At 36.7% G+C, this 22,344-nt stretch overlaps 2 protein-coding genes across 5 annotated transcripts; both read right to left on the bottom strand.

Annotated features, from left to right (window-relative positions):
• Window positions 1-6,709: 6,709 nt before the first annotated feature.
• Window positions 6,710-11,517, bottom strand: LOC122571294. Of its 2 annotated transcripts, XM_043734847.1 has the most exons (10): window positions 11,434-11,517; window positions 11,120-11,275; window positions 9,473-9,589; window positions 8,954-9,071; window positions 8,609-8,870; window positions 8,420-8,536; window positions 7,885-7,978; window positions 7,671-7,807; window positions 7,237-7,369; window positions 6,710-7,063 (listed from the first exon to the last, which is right to left on the bottom strand). In XM_043734847.1, the coding sequence occupies exons 2-10, from the start codon at window positions 11,267-11,269 to the stop codon at window positions 7,016-7,018; spliced, it is 1,176 nt and encodes a 391-aa protein (XP_043590782.1). In that variant the 5' UTR covers window positions 11,270-11,275; window positions 11,434-11,517; the 3' UTR covers window positions 6,710-7,015. The 2 variants fall into 2 exon arrangements, with proteins under 2 accessions (XP_043590782.1, XP_043590783.1); XM_043734848.1 differs by lacking the exons at window positions 8,420-8,536; window positions 11,434-11,517 and having other exon boundaries at window positions 7,885-7,975; window positions 11,120-11,299.
• Window positions 11,518-14,279: 2,762 nt separating this feature from the next.
• Window positions 14,280-22,331, bottom strand: LOC122572149 (odorant receptor 4-like). 3 transcript variants are annotated; one of them, XM_043736785.1, is made up of 9 exons: window positions 22,060-22,331; window positions 21,402-21,518; window positions 21,216-21,333; window positions 20,405-20,669; window positions 20,222-20,341; window positions 15,194-15,284; window positions 14,989-15,122; window positions 14,492-14,624; window positions 14,280-14,427 (listed from the first exon to the last, which is right to left on the bottom strand). In XM_043736785.1, exons 1-9 carry the CDS (start codon window positions 22,204-22,206, stop codon window positions 14,380-14,382), a joined length of 1,173 nt encoding a protein of 390 aa, XP_043592720.1. In that variant the 5' UTR covers window positions 22,207-22,331; the 3' UTR covers window positions 14,280-14,379. The 3 variants fall into 3 exon arrangements, with proteins under 3 accessions (XP_043592720.1, XP_043592723.1, XP_043592722.1); XM_043736788.1 differs by having other exon boundaries at window positions 21,402-21,514; window positions 22,060-22,180; XM_043736787.1 differs by lacking the exon at window positions 14,280-14,427 and having other exon boundaries at window positions 14,530-14,643.
• Between the last annotated feature and the right edge of the window lie 13 nt (window positions 22,332-22,344).

The following is a 22,344-nucleotide window of genomic DNA, read 5'->3' as shown; positions in this document are numbered from 1 at the left end:
CTCATTGTCATGGATCCCAAATAAGTACACTCGGGTTGAATGACAATTGTTTAATTACGGCTACGGTAGAATCTAAATTACAATATTACGGGATTTTCCCAAGGTTCCAAAGGAAGGCTCCGGTGTTCCTTCATCTCCAACATATATATATAGTACTATTGTATAATAATGTATAATACTAAAATCTATAACACATTTAATGTAAATAATTAATATTCTAATGATGAAAAATTTTCTACCGTAGTACTATACATTTCTCTGGTTGTTACTATTTGACAGAAATTCAAAATTTAATGATCTTTTTTATGTTCGTCAATTTCCCCAAAATTTTTGTGTGCAGTACTAATAGTTCTTAGACACAAATAGATTCAGCTTGTTGTAAGAAATGCCATGACAGATCAATTACTGTGTTAAAAAATATGTGGTTCCATTAAAAAGGAAGTTGATTCAAGGTGTAAAGTTGACGTTTGTTCGATTTCATTTATTCACAAATATTCAAAACGATACGAGATTTACGATACGATCGAAAATTATTGACTATTGTCTAGAGAAGGATTAAATGTTATACCATCTAAATAGTAATACTCAAATGGTACATAACTTTAATTTCTATTAACCTTAATAGTAAATCTCATCACCGCGCACTGGGTGTGTCGCATCCCATACGCAGTAAAAATGCATTTGCAATAATATCTTTGTAATCGAAAAATTTGTCTGTTGAAAACTTCGGCGACTACGGCTAGCACAACTAATCACAAACAGAAAAGAGCCTATAAGATAAGAATCAAATGCAGGTTAGTTTTATTACACCCAGCCACGCCATAAAGTAAAAAATAATAACACAAATACTGCAAATGGTCGCACAATTAGGCAGAATTCGTTGTCATCGTACCGACAGTTTTTTGCAAATATCTCAAAGATGGGAAGAATCCAGCGGTCATATGTATGGAAAAAAGGTAATTGTTCAGAAGTACTGTCACTTCAGCGGTTTCGATAGTTCTGTAATATGTCGTAGAAATCAATATTTTGAACAACTTTTTCCTATACATATAACGTCCGCACGGTCTTTGTTCTTGAGATATTAATGCAAATATTTTTGACATTTTTATTTTCATATCGGATGCTGCTCAAGAAATAATGCGTAATCTTGGAGAGAAAACTTAGCGAAAATGTAGAAACGCAAGTTAACGGGATAACGTCAATATGACGGGCACAATGCTGATTTACTACAAAATGGAGCTCCGGGCCGAGATGTACGAACTAAAGAATAATTATCAACAAGAACATTCTAAGACCCGGTCTAGAGCAGGAATTGCCGTAAATTTTGTGGAAAGGATGAGTGTAGTGGAAGAACGTATAGACGACAGGTGGAGGCAGGAATGGAGTGTGTACCGAGAAGATAATTGGAAGAAGAAATTAATAGGTGACGCTTGTACTTTTAAGAAGTACAAAAGAAATATTGATCATTGGACGATGCAGCTGTTGACCGGACACGGGATATTCAACTGTCAACGGGATATTGTACTGTAGGACCAACAGCAAAAAGGTTCACTCCAGATGCTGGGATTGCGACACAGAAGTAGATGACGCGGGGCATACATTGTTACACTGCCATAGATGGATCCTCGACAGGACCGAAATGGAGAACTACGTTGGCACGACATTGACGACGGGAAATATTATTGAGGAGATAATTAAGAAAGAGGACAACTGGAATAAATTCTAAGCACTATACAAAAGGATTATGACCGCAAGACATAAACAGGAGATGGACGTAGAAAGGAGAAGACGAACAAGAGCCAACAGAAATAAGAGAAATTGAGAAGATATAATGAAGGAGGGATACACGCTAGAGCCAACCCTGAAGTAATGCCGAAAAGCGGTTCTGGGGTTGGTACCTGTATCATAAGAAGAGCGGATAGAGGAGGTGGTTTTAGTGGGCGTGGCGACAACCTACTGAGTTCCATTTAACCCAATAACGCGGATCACTGAGTATGCGTAATGCATTTTCCCTTCCTCGCGGAAAAAAGAAAGTTTGATAACGGTATAATTTGTTTCAATATTGTTCACGCCAACACAAAATCAAGTATGATACTCCGTCAGTCTATATGCACGCAGTCACCATTCATCGCTCACTTCTCTCGTTAGAACGGTGCCAGCGCTCTCTTTTCACGCGAACCATCCTCCTTGGCAATACTAACAACACTGCCTTCTCAACTAACAACGATCTGTTAATTCGTTTTTATCCCTTACGCATCCCTTTATCTTTTCTCATATCTGCATCACGTACTAGCGTCATTCCCCCTTCCAGTCGCGATCCGTTGGGATGGCGATGAAGCGGCTCTAGGACACCTGACCGCCATCTCCTCCATCGCGTTATCCTACAACGGTGAGAGTTTCTCTTTCTTTCCCTTTCTGCTTGCTCCTCTGCGAGCATAACTCGATCGCAAAAGAGGCGGACAGCCTCATATTCCTGTGGCCCGCTCAGCATCGCTTCTACTATCGTCGAGGGGGTCAATCTCTCGCCTATGACGTGTCACAGGGTGTAGCGGAACAGCCCCCACGCCGGACAAAACTCCAGCGTGTGTCCGTCGTCTCCCGTTCAATTTTCATCAGGTACTTGCCGAACACGCCGTGAGCACCTGGGTCATCCTGTGGGTGAGCGGGAAGCCGCGTCGGCTCCACCATGCCTCCCAACTTGGGAGGACCGCCTCCGCGTCAACACGTCAAGTCGCCACGCGTACCTTGCTCGGATCCAGGGTCCGGGTCAACCGTGCTGCGAGCGCAGCGGCCTTCTCTCTTTTCTGGTCCTCGGAGACCTCCAGAACGACACCTCCGGACATAGTTTTAGACACCCTTACCGCGTCGATGCCGAGCTCGGCCAGAGAAACGCTGTCTTTGGCCGCGGCGAACACCTCCTCGTGTGGCCCGACCTATCCTTCAGCGTGATCGTTACCGCCGATGTTCCCAGTGTATGTGGGGAGGCATCTTGTCTCCCCCTCTTCGCACGTTCTCCAATCCTCCCTCTGGGGCTTCCCTCGGGCTCTTCGCCATTGTCCCGGGAGTTATCCTCGCCGGTTGTTTCTCCGCTGGCTCCTTTTTCTTCCTGTTTCTTTTTTCGACGGTGTGCCATTTCATGGCTACCGCTTGTCCTCCCTCCGTCGCTGGAGTGTTTGGAGCTCCAGGCTCCACCCTTCTCGTGGTCTCGTCAGGGACGACCTCCTTTTCTCTTCTTCCTTCGATATTTTGGAGGCGTTCTTCCATCAGTTGGATCAGCGAGGGGCCTAGCTCCTCCATCTTGCGTTCAATAGTGGCGAGACGCGCTGTTTTGCTGCTCTTCTATGCCGTGGAGCGCGAGGCCAGCTCTTTTCGGAGCGCCTCGTTCTCCGCCTCTAATGCCGCTATGTGTCCTTTCATTATCACGAAGGCACCAGGAGCGGGGTCCATCCTTCTCATCATCTCTGTTGCGCCCGCGGCAATCGACCTCGCCGATTCCCTCAGCATCTTCACATGTGTTCCCTTGAGTTTGCGGGATGTCTTGGCAACCTTGGTCATCTCAGAAGCTGTTCTCAGAGATGTTCTCATCTCTTCGGCCAGGTCTGTGGGGAGCTCGGGAGATCCGCCGGCCTTGCTTTTCTTCGCGCGAGGCGCTTCGACGGTGGGGGTCTCCTCTTCCTCCGTCTTTTCCTCAGTCCGTAGGTTCTCCGCGTTCAGTGCGGAGCAGAAGAACTCCTCCTTCAGAGGGACCGCCTTTCTTATACTTCTGGTGCTGACCTGTGTCGGCTCAGCAGCCAACTCTGCTTCGCCCCTTCCTCTCATGCTTTCATCCGTCTCTTTATCCTTCCCCGCAGTTGTGTCCTTTTTACCCATTGGGCGCGCAAAATGGCCACTTATGCCCACACTTATCGCTACCACTGGTCACTGTCGCTTTCAAATGGCCCGCGCGACGCGCTTTCGGTGCGCGTGCCAATATGGCTGCGTCCGTGTAGTTTCCGGGTAGCTCGTGCACCGTCATAACCTCACACGCGGTTTTATTTCGTCTGTCACGTCTTCCCGGCCGAATTCCGTTAGATCCTACACCCACTTTTTCCATAGAGACTAGCCCTTCATTCTGATTAACTTCCTTGTCCGAATTCTCCAGTTTTCAATATAATTTTGATTGCAATGTTCATATTGATTATAATTGAGTAATGTGTGGAATTTTTTAAAACATTCATTGAGATGTAAATCGGGTTTGCGTTCACAGATCTCACAGTAGAAAAGTGTTTGTTGTTTTACCGCATTACTTCCTTTTGATGAATAAACGAAACACTTTTTCTTTTTCCCTTTCGGCAACTGATTTATTATATGGAGTTTCGCACCGAAACGTTGTTCCTTATCTGTTCTGGAAGATCTGTCATACACATTGTTATTCCGAAAGTTACTTACGAGCTGACTTACTAATAATTTGACAAACTTGTAATGTGACAAAGCGCTTTCTCCTTTCCTTTCCTGAGAAATCTTGTAAAGTATATAAGCATTTATTACGCTTTTTTCTAGTCTCCAAAAGAACAATTTTGGCTACCATTTCAACGTTTTTTTCAGGGAACAATATGTTGATGCATATTGATCAGCTTTATCTACAGTGCTTGAGAGACACACTTGGAGTAGAACACCGCACATCGATGGTGCTTGACACCACACACTTTGCACACTTTGAGCGTTAAGAGCTAAATGTAAAACGATTGTGAATAAACCACTTATGCCACAATGGCGGCATCCTTTTGTCGAATAAGAGAAATAACAGTTCATGAACTATAGAGTTCAAGAAACTAATTTTTAAAATTTGTGTCTCTCTGTTTGTACTGACGTCTCGCAAGGGGGGACCGTTGAAAGTACAGAACCGCGTGCCGCGGCTGTGGCCCGCTTGCGTGAGTTCCTTGGGTAAGGCGAACCCACAGGCCAAAACCACGAGTGGGACCGTCGGGGTAAGACCCAGGACCAAGACCATCGGCATCGATTGAAGCCTGTACCTGTCGACACCACTTACGTGAATGTCATCTGATCCTGTCAGTAACGACTGCTACAGGGACCCCGACTGACAGTGACGTGGCCGTCAAGCCACTCCGATAGTCCCACCAATGACTTATATTGGTACCACAGGGGTCGAAATCAGCCGGTACCTCGTGGCCTCCGCCGGTAACAACGCGGCAGATACATCGTGCGGCGTCGATATGCAAGCTGCCACCCGAAAGAGTAGGTTCAACTTGTCCGATGATCCATAATGTGAGAGCAGCGCTTTTCCAAGCCTCGCAATCTCTAACTGCGCGCAACATCCCACGGCGGGGGTCGTTTGAAAATCGGAAATGCGAGAAACAAACACCTTAAATGCGAAGCCAATATGGGTTCCAACTCGAGGTATGGCGCAGTCAACCACAACAACGAACTCTAGACGCACAAAATACTTATCTGTTTGTACACGCATCACGTAAAAGCTACTGAACGGATTTTGATAGGATTATTTGTGTTATATAATTTAGCGCCCAGGAAAAACAGGCTAGATTTCATCTCGATTCATTTTGTATTTCATCCATAAAAATTCATCTACTTAAAGTTAAAGTTCCATATATTAGTAATTCACGTGAACGAAGTCGCTGACAAAAGCTAGCAGCATAAGTAAAACTGTTTAAGCACTGTTCTTTAATTATGTTTATGAAAATATGAACTCGTATAAGTATCTGCAGTTTAAAAAATTACATTAAATAAGCTGAAATGTAACTAATACTCGCGTGATCAACTCAATGATTCTTTTCATTTGTTTGTTTAATCCTGGATACTGCTTTGTCAATAATCTTCGTGTCCACCACTGTTCAAACTACAGTAGTTGAATAGGCCAAATTCAACTGTATAGCTTTATAACATCAATAATAGTAGTAGTTTTATTATCGTTTTAATATAAATTAACTGCACCCGCTTTCACAGAAAATTTCCGGTTTGATTAATTTGTACGGAAAATGAAATCGTTTTGTATCAGTTGATAGAGGCGGTTTTATATTCCTTTTTCTCTTATTCTATTCATGCCATTGCCAATGTGAGAAAGGTTTCAAGAACAGCTTATTGTAATTTAATTTCACATAGTACTGGGATGTCAATGAAAATAATTTACTGGGTTATCCGGAAAGTTTCTTTCGTTTCATAAGATTATAATAGATGAACAATACTTTCTGTTTTATATTATTTTATTGAATTAGGTATGATCTATTTCGTTATATTTCTATTATTATGTTCGTGCATAATTCAATAAACTAATATAAAACAAAAAACACTGTGCGTCTATTTTTTTACTTATAAAACGAAAGAAACTTTTCGGACAACCTAATATATGCGATGAATAGTCGGTCTGATAGGTAAGTGCTTCATAGTATGACACGGTTTGTATTTCAGCAGCGATCAATCAATTTGTATTCCTTGCTTTCTGTGTTTAGTCAGAGTGCTTTTACAGAAAAACCGTAAACCTTATTATGATATTTCATTGCAGATGATGACTGATATCAGTTCTAAATTCAATTCAAACTCCAATGATGTGCTAAGTTTTGTATTAGTGTGATTCTCAGCTGTAAGGGTTAAAAATTTGTTTTCAGTGTAGTTTAGTGGTTCCCATAAATTGTCATACTTGGTAAGGAATTTATATATACGACATTTACATAAATATTATTGTACATCTAAAACATTGTACCATTATTCAAAATTATTCATTAGCACTTTTCAAATCGCAAACAAGATTCTGTTTGAAACTGATGTGAGGTGATTAAAATTCGAGAACTTAAACTCAAACCGCGGTACAAATTCCCGTTGTCTAGACATTCTGAAATTTCATATCATTTCCTCATCAAATGTTATACTGTAGAGGTGTAAAATAAAAAGAACTCGGTGGTTGAAAAGCAGAGAACATCCTGATTAAATGCATATCTTATCCGTAAAACTTTATTCATTCTGGAATTTGATTCTATCGCCTTTGTCGGATATGTTACATACTTCACGTGGTTTTTAGTACGGTGAAATATGAAAAAGATGTTTTCAGAATCTGAAAAATACGATGTCGTGTACATTGATTTAAAAAAGGTATTCTTCAAATATTTCCATATTATTGGATTGGCAACTAAGTGATTACGGATTTTGTTAATACCACCTACTGACAAAATCCGCAATCTCTTGGTTGCCAACTCAATAATTGTGGATTAAAGAAGAGATACTTGCCTCTGAGAAGTTTTTCAAATTGAAGACTAGCAGTCCTCCAGCTGATAGATTAGGAGCACTTGAGCAACTTCTTAGTACTAATACAAGCAACAGTTTCGTTCTCGTATTAGTATTATACCAGAATGTGTTATATCTGTGAACAAAGTTAATTCAATAAAAAAGTCGTTCATTTAGGATAATGATAATGAAAGATTTAATTCAGTTCATAATTTTAGTATCAACAACACAATAGAAATAAAGGAATCCTGCAGGTTTGATAGATCGACGTGTTATTCGTATGATATTGTAGCAAAAAATGATTTCCAGACAATTTTATAATTGACATTCTCATAACTTCGCGAATTAGAAGAAAAATGTACAGACACGTGTAATGGGTTCTAAAACTAAAGTACTTAGAACAACGTATATTCTATTCATATTTACAGATTACTTACATTGATTCGGCAAATTCATCGTTTGCATTCAGTACGAATTGTCCTTGTAATAAAAAGAAAAATATGTGTACCAGTTGAGCCAAGAGAAATACAATATCCTTAATAAGTTGTCCAGAGACATTCGCTTGCGATGCAACCTGTTTTGAAGAACAGTAATTACGAATAATTACGAATTGATGTCGAACAATGTGATTTTTTAGATTGTAAAGCTCACCTTTACTAATGTGACACTAAGAGTTGTCATTCCCAAAGCAACGGTGATGAAAAGATAGGCGGAATGACTGCTTTGAATAGTTCTGAGGTAACTACTTTGAGGTCATTAAAACCGGAACAGTATACCGTGGTCGATAAAAAATTCAATAATATACATGTAAGACACATGCAAGTACACAAATTAAATTCTCTCAAAAGTATTGAGATTATTCTGGATATTGTTTGAGAATTTTCAAGAATACTTTTTAGGCAACTGTTGTGCTATAGCACGGTAAATGTTCAATTAATTAAATAAAATCATTGACATTATTTATCAGCAATTAAACGAATATGTCACATTATGGTGTTTGAATTATATATTTTAATAAAACAAATAAATCTTTTTATTCGTAAAAATATTACTTTTACTTTTCTTAAAAAGCGGGTGGTGCAACCCGCTTTTTAAGAAATAAGATTATTGGGAATATGTTTGAAGGGAATAAGAAATAAGCTAAAAATAGCTAGCTAAGAAATATTTTGGCAATTGTAGTACCGACTTTGTAGCATATTGATGTCCTCGAATCGAATGAACCACTCTTTTGTAAATCTTATCCTGCACGACACTCGTTTCACTGACAATAGGAAAATCTAAAATCGCATTCTTGAAACGATATCTGAGAAAAAATTTGTGTTCCTTGCAATTCCAAACTAAAATTATTTTATCGAAGTGATATTTCTTTTTTTACCTAGCCACTGCTAACTGACCACAAGCGTGTTGCACAATGTACATGTAACTCGTATCGCAACCAATATACACGAGACATGTTGAAATAATCGTACACATCATATGAAAGCTTATAAACGTACGATAGATTTGGTCATTGATATAATAATAAGCTGGAAAAATGTACATTAAATCTCGCGTTTCGTTCATTGGTGAAATTATATCCAAAACAATTGGCGTTAAAGATAATTGAAGAAAACTTATAGCACAGCAAATGCAAACTCCTGTAAATTGATTGTAACGATGTGTAAAGTGAATTATAATTATAATGAATAAAAAGAATAATTTTCGATATGATTTATCCTACCGAAATACAACCAGGAAAAGAATGCTCCCTTTTTGGCATACTCGATCATAATATCCAATTCATCATTTAGTCTATCGGTTGACCAATCCTTCCAAACAGCGTTAAATAACATCTTGTACTGCAATGTAATCAATCTTGTGCAATTAAAAGATATATATAAAGATATGAAAAACTCGATAGGTAATACTTCTCGTTTTTTCTATACAGCAATATTTTTGCTAGCGCACATTAAATGTATATGCAGACTAATATTAATCGTTTTCAAATAGTGTTATTTCTTAAAGAACATTTTGGATTTATCGCCATCATTTTCATAATGCTTATAACTTCGAATCTATCAGGTTATGCACTTCGTCAAATGTTTCATACCAAAATCTTTCTTTGTAATCTCTGAGTGACGTGAAAGTGGGAAACTCAACAAGAATCAACTTACTATATTTCACCATGTGGTTTTTACATAAAACGTAATATAATAGAGTAGTAATAGAAAATGGAAAATGAAACAAGCAGTTTCTTTACCTCTGCAGCGTTAATAATGTAATTCCCTTGTTTTATCAGTGCCCCGACTATCGCATTAAAAAAACACACCTGCTCTATTAGGGTATTTAGGCTAAAGAAACATATTACATTTGCCATCTGCAATCAATGATCGATTAATTTAGCAAAAAGGAAATTCTCGCACTAATAGATTGTCTGCACTAATTGTCAATCCAAAAAATATTCAAGTACTAACGCATATTTGATTTTCGCGTTTCATATGACACTCCTGCTCGGGCAACCGAGGTGGACGGACGTGTATAGTCGGTCGTGTGCTCCGGTGAAGTGATTCAGAGAAGTGTTTCGAAGTGAAATAAAATTAACGAATAGTGATAGAGAGAGGAAGTTCAGCAATGCAGCAGCAGATACCAACAATAAAAATTACAACCAAAGGAGAAATGCACTATATAAACAGGTCGGTAGATTTATCAGACCTAAAGTAACAACAGCAAAATAATAATAACCAAAACGATATGGCTATAGAAGAAATGGAAGAGCAGTGGAGACAAGAGGAGCGCAACCACGATAACGAAAGATATTATCAGGACTAAAACTGGAAACTAACAAAGACAAACAAAAAACGTAAAACGACACCAGACACAAGTGCCACAGAAAACCTAGGTACAGGAACGCAGCGATAGCTGCAAGAATTACCATTAAGAAACTCCTTCAGCTCACTAACGGAAGAAATAGAAGCTGACCCGACAAGCAAAACCACAACTCAATCAAATCACACTACAAAACCACCACCAGTATTTGTTGAGGCCCAAATAATAGACCCGCTTATAGATCTACTAAACAATATAGTCGGGAAGGATAATTACACAATAAAACAAACAAGATTAGAACAAGTAAAAATCCAAACAAACACCCCAGGAAATTATGGGAAAGGGATAAAAGCATTAAAGGAAAAGCTGTATACCACACGTATCAGCTCAAAACGAAAAGGAGCTACAAAATAGTTATAAGAGGTTTGCATCCAAAAACTAACACAAAAAAATTAAGCGATGAATTAGCAAAAAATGGCCATCAAACAAGAACAATAAACAATATAACAAGATACGATACGAAGCAACCATTATCATTATTCTTAATAGAACTTGAACCCAGAACCAATAACAAGAAAATTTATGAAATCAAATAATACAATGTACAAGTAATACTTGTAATAGTACAAGTATGAAATATTAATTTGGTCCAGATCCGCACGCTAGCAGTGTTATCCTATAACTGAAAACTGCCTTCGTCCCAGTCTTTTGTCTATGCGCTGTCGATGGCTTCAGTGCTTTAGAAAGCTAAAAAGACCAGATGTAGAGTTTTCTTAAAAGCGGTGACCTTCAACACAACCTAATACAATAAATGATCTATCAATAAGAACATTTTCGAATTTCTTAACAGAGATATAACGCGCCAGAATCAAATGTGCGTTAGTGTGCGAATATTTTGGGGATTCTCTATACATAACGCATTAAAAAAATTTAGAATTTTGCGAAAAATTCGGGGAACATCACAATGCTTGTGTGTGATTACTAATGCAATGCGTTTATTAGTATAATAGGTACATAAATATGCATCAATAAACCAAAGTTTCTATAGAGTACAGTTGATTATATATTAATATTTACGTACCTGTGTAGCAAGCGATAACACGCTAATGATATATATAATTATTCGTGTGAACAGTTTCGAAAATTTACTCTGATCAGGCCAAATTCCGGCGATCATACTGCATGTCTTCACTACTTTCAGATACTTTTTTTCTATCGTCGTTTTGTTCATAGTAAACTGAAAAATGGCATCGATATTACACTGCTGTATGTACGACTAACAAGTGAAGAATGGCAGTGAAGTTTGTTAAATGATTGAAATTGACGTGTATACTCCTACTTCCTTTCGGCCATAAAAATTTATCGGAATGACGCTCGTAAATAATGCGTACTTACTGCTATCGTAACCCTCGTAAAACAGAATGACGATTTAATTATTCATTCCTCCCTGTTAAGTCTGTGCCTCTAATGTATACCTTCAACAATGGTAAGTCGTTGGCCGAAGCATTAGCTGTTGATCGATGTGTATTCTTATCGTTTTTCACAAAAAAAGAAAAAAACATTTCGAAGCATTATTCTCGAAACTATTTTGTCTGAAAGGTCAATTACGATTAATAAAAATTGACTTAAAAAGTATAGATACTGTAGTATGGATATACCGTGAACCAATTTGAATAATTAAAAGCATGGGAAAGCTTTCTGACCATGAGACGTAAAAAGATAAAGTATAGCTGAATATCAAAGTGAACTATGCAGATTTTGAACTCGTTATCTTCATCGTCGAGCCACGAATTGCCAAAATACTTTTTGTCTTCCATCTGTCTTCTCTTCATAAAAAAGTACCTCGAGCTTCGTATTTAAAGCTGTTCTACTCCTACGACCCACGTTCCAGATTAATACTTTGCAACGAGATTAATGTGTGTGTGAATATTTAACCTCTTGTCATGATTAATACTAATATTTTTCTCAGTGTTACTGGAGTTACCGTATTACTTTAAAAAATGCCAAAACTAATTAGTCACATAAGATAAATCATACATAATTTCTGCATGTATTGTACATATTAAGCGAAAAATTTTGGAATTTCATTAGCATTTTAACGGGACATATTGGTAACATCTGAAACTAATTTAAAAAAAAATATATATGGAGTTACAAAGAGTTTACTGCAAACAAATATTTACTATGACATTAATATGCAGCCTAAGATATACAAATAATTTTAAATTTTATATATATATAGGGCCCGAGTCGTCATCGGAGGGAAGGTATTGGGCACGCAATGACTCTTCACTGGAGCTACGCATCTTTCGTGTACAATCGAAGTGTCTTTTATTAGCACAAGTATGGGTTTACAGAGTTAATAATCGATCGCGGGGATTTGACACTGGTGGCAATGGCCTAAGGCCCGATAACGAATCCGCGGTCAACGGGATAATAGATGTATGTTCTCACAAACTCTAAATCCGACTCTTGGTTATCAAATGTGGAAAATTCGTAAAGACGTTATACTTTCTCGCCGATGAGGTCGCACAAGAGAGAATGACTTTCCGTCGCGACGATGCCATAGAGGAAAACTATGATGCGGTGTGCCTAAGGACACGAGATCATCGGATTCGTCNGTTGCTGTTAATTGGTCAATTTCCATGTCCGTGGTTAGAAAAGGACGCTAGCCGCCCTTGAGGAAAAGTTGCTAGCGGGAAGCGTCGTTCGTGAGGAAGTAGGCTTCCCCTATCCTCCCGTAGTTGGGACAAAGACTGTTTGTCCGTTTGAAGGACTTTAGTTAACTAAATCTTAAGATTTATAACGGGTCCTCAGGCTAGCTGAACATGCACTGCGGAGACGCATCGATATCTGGCGACCATCTTACCCGGAGAACAGGGTCTGCGTGTGGCGAGCCACGGGACAGAGACCGTTGGAATGTCTATTGTCAAGTATCGCTATAACTATTTCTTTTAAGGAGAGCTATACTGTTACTCTATACCTTTGTTAAACAAACGTTCATCCCTTGACCGCGGCTACGTTCGGCGACTGGTTGTCGCCTCGAGCTTAAGCTCACTATTACAAGTTTCGAACAATTACAATCGGATTGAATGACGACAATTGTCTTGTTTTTGTTCGAAACTTGTAATAGTCAGCTTGTGCTCGAGGCGAGAACCAGTCGCCGAATGTAGCCGCGGTCAAAGGATGAACATTTGGTCTAACAAAGGTATGGAGCAATAATATAGCTCTCCTTAAAAAGAAATAGTTGTAGCGGCACTCGACAGTAAACATTCGAACGTTCTCTGTCCCGTGGCTCGCCACACGCAGACCCTATTCTTCGGGTAAGATGATTACTAGATGTCGATGCATCTCCACAGTACATGTTCAGCTAGCCTGAGGACCCGTTATAAATCCTAAGATTTAGTTAACTAAAGTCCTTCAAACAGACAAACAGTCTTTGTCCCAACTACGGGAAGATAGGGAAAACCTATTTTTCTCACGAACGACGCTTCCCGCTAGCAACTTCCCTCAAGGGCGGTTAGCATCCTTCTCTAACCACCAATATGAAAATTGACCATTTAACAGCAACGTCAATTTCCCTCACCTCCCGAACGAAGGCTTTCCTCGACGAATCCGAGGATCTCATATCCTTAGACACATATAGTTTTCCTCTGCAGCGTCACCGGGGCGGGGAAACACTCTCTCGTACGATCTCATCAACGAGTTAAGTAGCGTCTTTACGATCCGTGAATATCTCACGTTTTAACGTACAGTCCAACTTAGAGTTTTGACGAAAATAATAAGTTCGCTGTCTCGTTGACTGCGGATTCGTTATCGAACCTGAGGCCATTATCATTAGTGTCACGAGTGCCTAAACGTCGCAGTTAATTGTCGATTCTGTAGTATCCATACTTGTGTTAATAAACTTTACTTTTATTGCACCACAATAATGGCTAATTACGGTGAAGATTCATCGAACGCCCACAACCCTAATTCCAACGCCAACCCGACATATATATGTATATATCTTTATATAGACTTAATATTTTAGGAATGTAATCGTGATTGTTAAGATTTGTAACAACGTGAATGAAATTTTAAAATGTTGCATATGATACACATAATATATTCACAAAAAGTTTCCACAAGTATCCAGATATTTTTATGTTTCTGTACGTAGAAACAAAATTATTATTTTCTAATTGATTATTTCGATAATACTCGTATGTATATCGTGTATCAAGATTATATAAGAACAATTTTATTAAGTTATTTTACAATATTAATCATAGTGATATTGATAAAACGATCGCTCTCAATAATGCATCTACTGTGAATCACTGGATATCTATCCGTTTTTCATGTCGATCTCAGCACTGTATAGTATGAAACGCATAGTTTTATCACCTGAAATTTACCAATATTGTTACAGCGGATGTAATTATTGAAGATAACATTATTGATACATTACTTCTGAAAAGCTTTGCATGTTCAATTGTATTAAACCGCCGGCAGTTAGATAGCATGGAGTTAGACTTCGCCGCAACGCTAATATGTATAATGCTTGCGTTTTTGTACTCATTTTGTACCACGATGCCTCGTATCTACGAATTTCATTATAATCTATAAATTAATATTATATTAATAAATGTTAAATATAAACATTTCAGTCGTACAAAAAACCATTCGAATGAAGCAAAAATAAAATAGAAGTTTCTTGTTTACACGACTCAATAGCAAGTATGATTATTTTACATTTATCTTAATTGCAAAAAGAAAATTATAGAGGACAACTTGAAAAATCATAAATGAATAAAAGAACTAGCAAATTACTTAACATACTTTACATTGTATAGAAATACATGTATAGTCATAATTTGTTACTCTTTTACGTTATTAATAAGCCAAGCAAGTGGTTGATAAGATTACAAGTAATGAGAATGTTGTTATAATATATGTTATACTTACATTGCATCATAAATCTCATCAGACGAATTTATGACAAACTGACCCTGCATCGTTAGGTAGAACAGATGCAAGAATTGAATAATTAGAAAGCTAGTAAACTTGTAAAAATCCATACATAGTTCCATCGTAGCGATCTAATTTCAAACAATGATAGTCCATTGACGAATCATATTCAACGATATAAAGTCCATTAAAAGAAGCTCACCTGTACCATCGTAATACTAACGCACAAGACTATTATGCCCATACACATAAAAAGATATGTAACGTGTGCGCTCTCAATTTTTTCCAGAAACCTGTTTTACAAGTAAAATCAAGGAAAATATTTCTTGATTACAACAGAAGTACTTCAGAAAAATACATAATTAGAAATGAGAACGTAATACCGAAATAGGGCCAAAAAATATCAGTCACTTAAAAAGTTGTGAGAAGATTAATTTTTGTTTAAATGGGAGATAATTATTACCAAACATTCAAAAGATTTATTAAAAACTGAAATTATAAAGGATATCTATCTAATTCAATGTTGACGATTATTGAAAGTAATTGAGTAACAAAAGTAACCAAAAACAATTTCCGTCGCCGATAATAGTTAACATTAACCGAAAATAATTAAACCATTTATCATGGTTATTTGCACCCAAAGTCATTAAAATTAAAATATGAATTCTTATATCACATTTTTTTCAATTTACGTTATAAGTCCAGAGACCAAAAATATATCCTTAAGATTTGTAAAAAAAATGTCATTGACAAAAAATAAATAAAATCGTTTAAATAACAGGCAGCGATCACTAAATCTTGAATAAATTTTTCAAAAAAATAAACGATAAAAAAAATTTTTAAGCATTACGAATAACCGTTATAAATAATCAATGTTTTTTTTGTTTTAGCGACAATCATTATTTATGAGAGGATTCTTTTTTGGTTACTGATGATCATTATGGATAAAAAAATTTCATTTTGATTCCCAATGATCATTATACTACTAAAAGTGGTCGAACGCTGTCTTGCACGAACCATACACATTTTCCACATAAATTACTGATCACTACATATTACAATATTGACATACATACACGTGAAACAAAAACTGAAGAAAAGAAAAGAAACTACAAAAACAATTATTTAAACTTATACTAGAAGGACTAATTAAGGTATTATTTTATAGAGTAATGTATAATAATACAAATTAATACAAATGCAACTAAATGAAAAATTGCATTTATCGCCTTGAATAACCCTTTTAAGTTTTCGTTTTCGTTGTCGAAATAATACTATCTTTGCAAGGCAGTTTAACCATTTTTAAACACATCTGGTGAGGAGTCTGTTCGTTTTTTCAATAGGCATACCCAACAATGCTTCTAAAAGGTACCTTAGATATCTGACTGTCCCTATCTAATTTCGGGAAAATGAAGACAAAGAAAACGAAAGCATTGGCGAAGAATATCATAAATTTTTTCTGAATGAACTTCTCACTACTACCCTGTTACGTAACATATTTTAACGATTTTTAGAAATTTGATAGGAGGATAAAACACTTCTGGAAGGACAGAATCATTTCGAAAACCAAAGAGAAATATTATGGGAATTGTACGAACATAAAGTTGCATTTAATTGTAAATTTAGTATAGATTTAAGTTATTCTAATGTAGATTTCTTTAGGCCTTTTCATTTTTAATTCTTTGAACTTTTTTATTTCCTTTATTTTTGTATTTTTTGATATTCTTTAAATCCTTTTTATTTAGTTCCAATACGAGTGATTTAGGTGTGTAATGTATACAGTGCCTGTTGTACCTATCGTGCTTATTGTGTATTTTTTTTTTTGGAAGAAAACATATTAAACATAAACTATATTAAGTTATGTTTACTGTAATATAAAACTTTTACTATTTTCGTTACGATTTTTCTGTTAACAGGGAACACACTCGCGGTGGTTGTGTGATCCTTCTCTGGACACTCGCGAACGGGATGATCGCGATGCGTGTGTTAAATTTGTATAAATATTAATTATTTATAAAGGGAAAGGATTAGAAGGAACTACTCGAAAATTTCATGAGATGGATTTCGATACGCTGTTATTGGTGTTAATGACTAGGCAGGTATTGCAAAACATCACGAAGAATGGTTTAAATTTCAAATGTCATAATCTTATTCTCCACGACTTGTATAAGGTAAACTGCCGCCCATGTATCGTTCGATTTGAGGATCCCTGTGCAACCCGCTACCAAGGTTGACTTTTGTTCATGTAAGGTTTGCCTGCGCACAGGGAGATTTCGGCTAATTCTTAATTGTCAATAACTAAAAAGCAAGGCCCAAAAGGCAATTCTGTATTCATAATTTTCATCTTACTTTAGCAGCAAAAATCACCTCTTAAATTTTTTTATATCTGTAGTTGAACACCCTGTATATAAGAGAATACTGATGTTTTTTTGTCACCAGTAACCATTATTCATTTTTATTTTTTTATTATTTATTGAAATTTTACAATTTGTCCATTGGGACATTTGGTAAAATGTTATATCTTATAAATACATAGCATGTGGATGGTTACCCCCAGCGGTATACCATCTTCGTGTTTGTGAGATCTGATTTATATCTTTTGTGAGATCAGCTGGGTGTTTCCTTTTTAGTCTTCCTTCTATGCTTGTGTTGATCGTTTCCGCAGCCAGCCGGCTGTTTTTTGTTTTTTCGTTTATGTTTCTAATTTCTTGAGCTGTTGTTTTAGGTATGGTGTATTGCTTGTCATTTGAGGTACTAGTGGTTGGCGCATCTTCNGTCCGTATGACCATTGAAGTTGCTGTTGTTGATAATGTGTGGTGTAAATGTGTTGCCTAGGTGCTTGGAAAATTCTTCAGCTTGCTCTTCGTTGCTTCTCGCCCATGTGTTATCTGCTTTTCTGATTGCTGGGGCTAGTTTAATTGGCTTCTTTATTTTTTTCGTGGCTTTCCATAGGGAGTAGTTGGAGTTCTCGTGTACAGAGAGTGTCTCTATGAACTTTGTGAATTCGTTGTTGTTGTGCTCTTTTATTTTGTTTTTTATTTCCTTTGCAAGTTTGTTTAGGTGTTTTTTGTTTTCCCGTGATCTATGTTTTTGCCATTTTACTTTCGCTTTTCTTTTTTCTCTAATTTTTTCAAGGATGTCTGGCGGAATTATTTTTGTTTGTCTTTTGGTTACTTCAGGTATAGTGGTTGCCCATGCTGCTTCTTGAATAGTTTCTGTAAATGTTATTACTGCCTGTTCTATGTGTTCGGGTGTTTTTAATGGGATGTTGCAGTTGATCTTACTCTCGATTATTTCTTTAAATGATTGCCATTTGGTGGTTTTATTGCATAGTGTATCTGGACTGTTATAAAGTATTGGTTTGTTTCTGTATGTAATTATTATGGGTGTATGATCGGAACTAAGCTTTAGACTGGGTTCTATCTTTAGCTTATTTGCGTTTAGTCCCTTTGTAACTGCAAAATCGAGTAGGTCAGGTATTTTGCTCAGGTCTGTCGGTCTTCCTGTGGATAATATATTTAGGCTATTGTTTCTAATGTATTTTTCCAGGATTCTACCTCGAGGTGAAGTAATTCTTGATCCCCATAGTGTGTACTTTGAGTTGTAGTCTCCCGCTGCGATATACTTGTCACCTAAGTGTTGAAAGTACTCTTCCCACATTTGTGTTGTAATTTTGTGTCGCGGCGATACATATACTGCTGACAATTGAAAATGGTTGCTGCTAGTTTGTACTATAACGGTGGTTGCTTGGGGATATTCCTTACTAACTTGACTGTGTAGGTGGTGTTTTATGTCGTTTCTTATTATCACTGCGGTCCCTCCGTATGCTTTTACTGAGGGGTGTTTGATATCATATATAGTGTGGTACAGTATTTTCATGTAGCTTTTTGTAGTGAAGTGTGTTTCTGAAACAAGTAGTATGTCGATATTGTTGTTATACAGAAATGCTTTAGTTTCTAGGGCCCTTTGTTGTAGGCCGTTTGAGTTCCAGGCTGCTATTTTTAGCGTGTCCGTTTTTATTTTTTGCTTAGCATGTTTGTAAGTAGTTGTAGCATGACTGTGATCTGTTGTGTTTGCTGTCTGAGAACTGCATTTTGCTCGCTTATCATTTTTGTTAGCATTTCGGTGTTTTTGATGGATTGCTGTAGCAGTTCCTTGATTTCTGTGGCATCGTTGTTGCTATTGCTCTGATTTTGGTTGTCTATGTGTGCTGATACGACAGAATTTGACGGGAATTACACGTAAATGGTACAACACTGCAATGTGTGACGGATAATGTTCCCTAGCACATCGGGAAGAAGTTTTTGATAACTAAATTATAATTCTTCTTAAAGATATGATGCATATACTTTAACTTTAATAATTTACTCTAACAATTAATAATACAATTGAGTTTGATATGTTTTAAAATACGGTACCACATAGACCCACGTCACAATTTTCTCACTCATAGCGCGATAGTGTTTTTCTTCGTTTTCTGCGACATTTTGAAGTTGAAGATTCTAAAAAATTATAAGGGTACGGATCGGCATGTTAAGAAGAGCATCTAATAATGGTATATTTATATTAACGAGAAGCAACAATTGATACCTGACACTGACATAAAGACTATATATTCTGTCTGTATATTGTTAACACTGTTACAAAACGTTGTGAGGGTAAGAGAAGTGTGAAGCAAGACAAATGAAAGAGATCATTTAGTTCAAACGATGAGCGAATGAGTCAGTAGGGTGAGCTAATATAGTGGTGCATCGTAATATAATAAGATGGCATCCGCGTAAGCTACTATAGTGGCGCGTCGTAATATAAGACGACATCCGCGAAAGCCACTATAGTGGCGCATCGTACCTAAAAGGTTAAAGCCCTTCTAATGTTAGTTAGTTAGCCCTATCCAAATGTTAATAAAAATTAACAATAGTCACGAGTAATCAAAAAGAAAATTCCGTCACCGATAATGGATATCAGTACACAAAAAAGGATTCTCTCATCTATAATGGTGGTCGGTAAGTAAGAAAAATTTCGTTAGTCGATAATGTTTATCGGTAACCAAAAAAGTTTATCTTCCACGTATAATGGTTATCGGCAACCATATTTATGTTGATCATCTATTGCGGGTATTCGTAAACAAAACCAGATAAACCTATCTACTAATTCTTATACTGCAACCTTTAGTCGTTTTGTTTATAACTGTCCCTGGTTATAACAGTTAGAGACGCTGGCTAATACTGACATTATTGCCCGTTGGTGTCCCTGTATGGAAAAGCGTACTCTGTCATATGTCTCCTTCACCTTCTTTTCAGAAATCTTCGTATTGAAAGAAAAGTCGTTGATAGCATTCTTGAAGCGATATCTAGAAACAGTGCAATTTATTCGATAACATTTGAAATATGGAGGAAATTTTCGATTTGCTTACCCAGCCACAGTCAACAGTCCGCAAGCATGCTGCACGAGGACCATGTAACAAGTGTCACAACTGACGAACACGATTAGCACCACATATATAGCGAGGCCCAGATATATTTGAATGTAGTAATAATATTTGAGGTCATCCTCGACAAAATAGTATGCTGGTATAGTATATAACATGGGTGGCGATGTATTTTGTGGTTTTATCATGTGTACCAGACGCATTGTCCATGGCAGTTGTACGAAAAGGAATGCGCATATACACGCGTTTACTGAAAACAAATGGTTACTATCTTAATTCACTACGGATATTTATGCAAATACATGCCTATTGTTGCAAACGTATGTAGAAAGATAGGACAAAAAAAGATTTATGTCACTCATGAAATTACAGAGCATTGAGTGCTATTCTTTGGACATTTTCTATTTTTCTACATATTACGTGCATTTCATGCATTTTAGCAACTCTGAGTTTCCCATTAATACATAAACATTCGTATTCTATTAATTAAATTACAAAATGTAAAATAATGAACAGTGTGGACAGTCGGCATCCATTTTAATATTATTCCTGTCAAGTATTTTATCTTCTAATGAAAATATCACGAAACGACAGCGGGTTGCTATTCATTACGTATTTTTACATCGAAAATGCAACATTTTTCAATATTAATCCTTCAAATTTTCTTATGCATTTATTGAATAATCGCGGCATTTTACTTATCCATATGAGTGTTAGCCAGATTAATCTGTTACATACTAATTAGATTGTCGACTAAAATTGCGATTGATTTTTGCAAGTACATATTTCAACTTACCAAAGTAGAACATCGCAAGAATGCTTCCTCTATTAGCGTATGTCGTCATAATGGAAAATTCTTGTTTCAATCGATCGATTGCCCAGTCCTCGGACATGTCATTCAAAAGAGACTTGAGCTATAATATTTATAAGATTGGTATGCAAACTGAAAAAATTTTGTCATAACTGACAAGTACTTTCTTACCTTTTCAGCGTTCAGAACATAGTTACCATGCTTTATGATCATAAGAATTGTCGCACCTATTAAAGACGACTGCTCTATCACAACTTCCAAAGTACCTATATGTACGACTCTTGCTACCTTGGATTAAAGTTAATGGTCTACTCTTAATTATTTATAAGTTTTACCTCTATCTTTAGTCCTTAAGAGTTATTATCAAGGTAATCACGATGATGCTATTTACATTTCTTTATTTTAGAAATCAATCGTTTAAACTTCAAACAAATGAAACTTTTTTATTATCCTTCATTATTTTATTAAAAGTAACAACGTTTTCTTCTAAGTGATATCAAAAAGAAAAGTTCGCTAGGTGTGAAGTTTTAATAATGATAGCACCTAATTAGTGGGTTAATCGTGTCTTCCTAAAATTATCTACTGTATCCGAGAATTTTTTACACGGTCCTACAGGACTCCTTTTTTGTTTGCGTACAACTCTTTTAAAATCGAGAGTTACGTTTTGAAATGAAAATCATTAGGATTATCTATGGATTTTATTTGTATTTCATACCGGTTATAATAGAGGAGCAATGGAAAGTGATTTGCGTTACTATCGTGGAACGTTTTGTTACCAATATCGTGTTGTAATATTGGTGAATTTTTATATAAATTGATAGATACGTACCTGTACAACGACAAACGATCCCATGGTAATATGCACCATAGCCCACAAAATGAATTTTACTTTATTTTGATCTGGCCAAATCCCGCCCAGTTTCGCAAATATTTTCGTTATTTTCAAGAATCGCGTCTCTAATGTAGCTTTGTTCATGATAAAAGCTTGATCTCAAGCAACTCAACGCTCTACAACTCTGTAGATCATTACTAACACACTGTAAATGAAACCTTATAATGTATATGAAAAATGTATATACGATAAAGTGCTCTCATTCTTAAATTACAGTTAATC

This window comes from Bombus pyrosoma, linkage group LG10, assembly GCF_014825855.1.
Source record: "Bombus pyrosoma isolate SC7728 linkage group LG10, ASM1482585v1, whole genome shotgun sequence".
Classification (NCBI taxonomy): Eukaryota; Metazoa; Arthropoda; class Insecta; order Hymenoptera; family Apidae; genus Bombus; species Bombus pyrosoma.
This window is presented reverse-complemented; position numbering and strand designations above follow the sequence as displayed.

Coding starts and splice junctions, on each gene's coding strand:
- LOC122571294 (XM_043734847.1), bottom strand. CDS start 11,269: ATGAACAAAACGACGATAGAAAAAAAGTATCTGAAAGTAGTGAAGACA. Junction 8,871..8,953: donor CTTTTCCTGGTTGTATTTCG/GTAGGATAAATC, acceptor ATCAATTTACAG/GAGTTTGCATTTGCTGTGCT. Junction 7,808..7,884: donor TTAGTGTCACATTAGTAAAG/GTGAGCTTTACA, acceptor TCTTCAAAACAG/GTTGCATCGCAAGCGAATGT.
- LOC122572149 (XM_043736785.1), bottom strand. CDS start 22,206: ATGAACAAAGCTACATTAGAGACGCGATTCTTGAAAATAACGAAAATA. Junction 21,519..22,059: donor GATCGTTTGTCGTTGTACAG/GTACGTATCTAT, acceptor CTTTAATCCAAG/GTAGCAAGAGTCGTACATAT. Junction 14,625..14,988: donor GATGAGATTTATGATGCAAT/GTAAGTATAACA, acceptor TGAAATTCGTAG/ATACGAGGCATCGTGGTACA.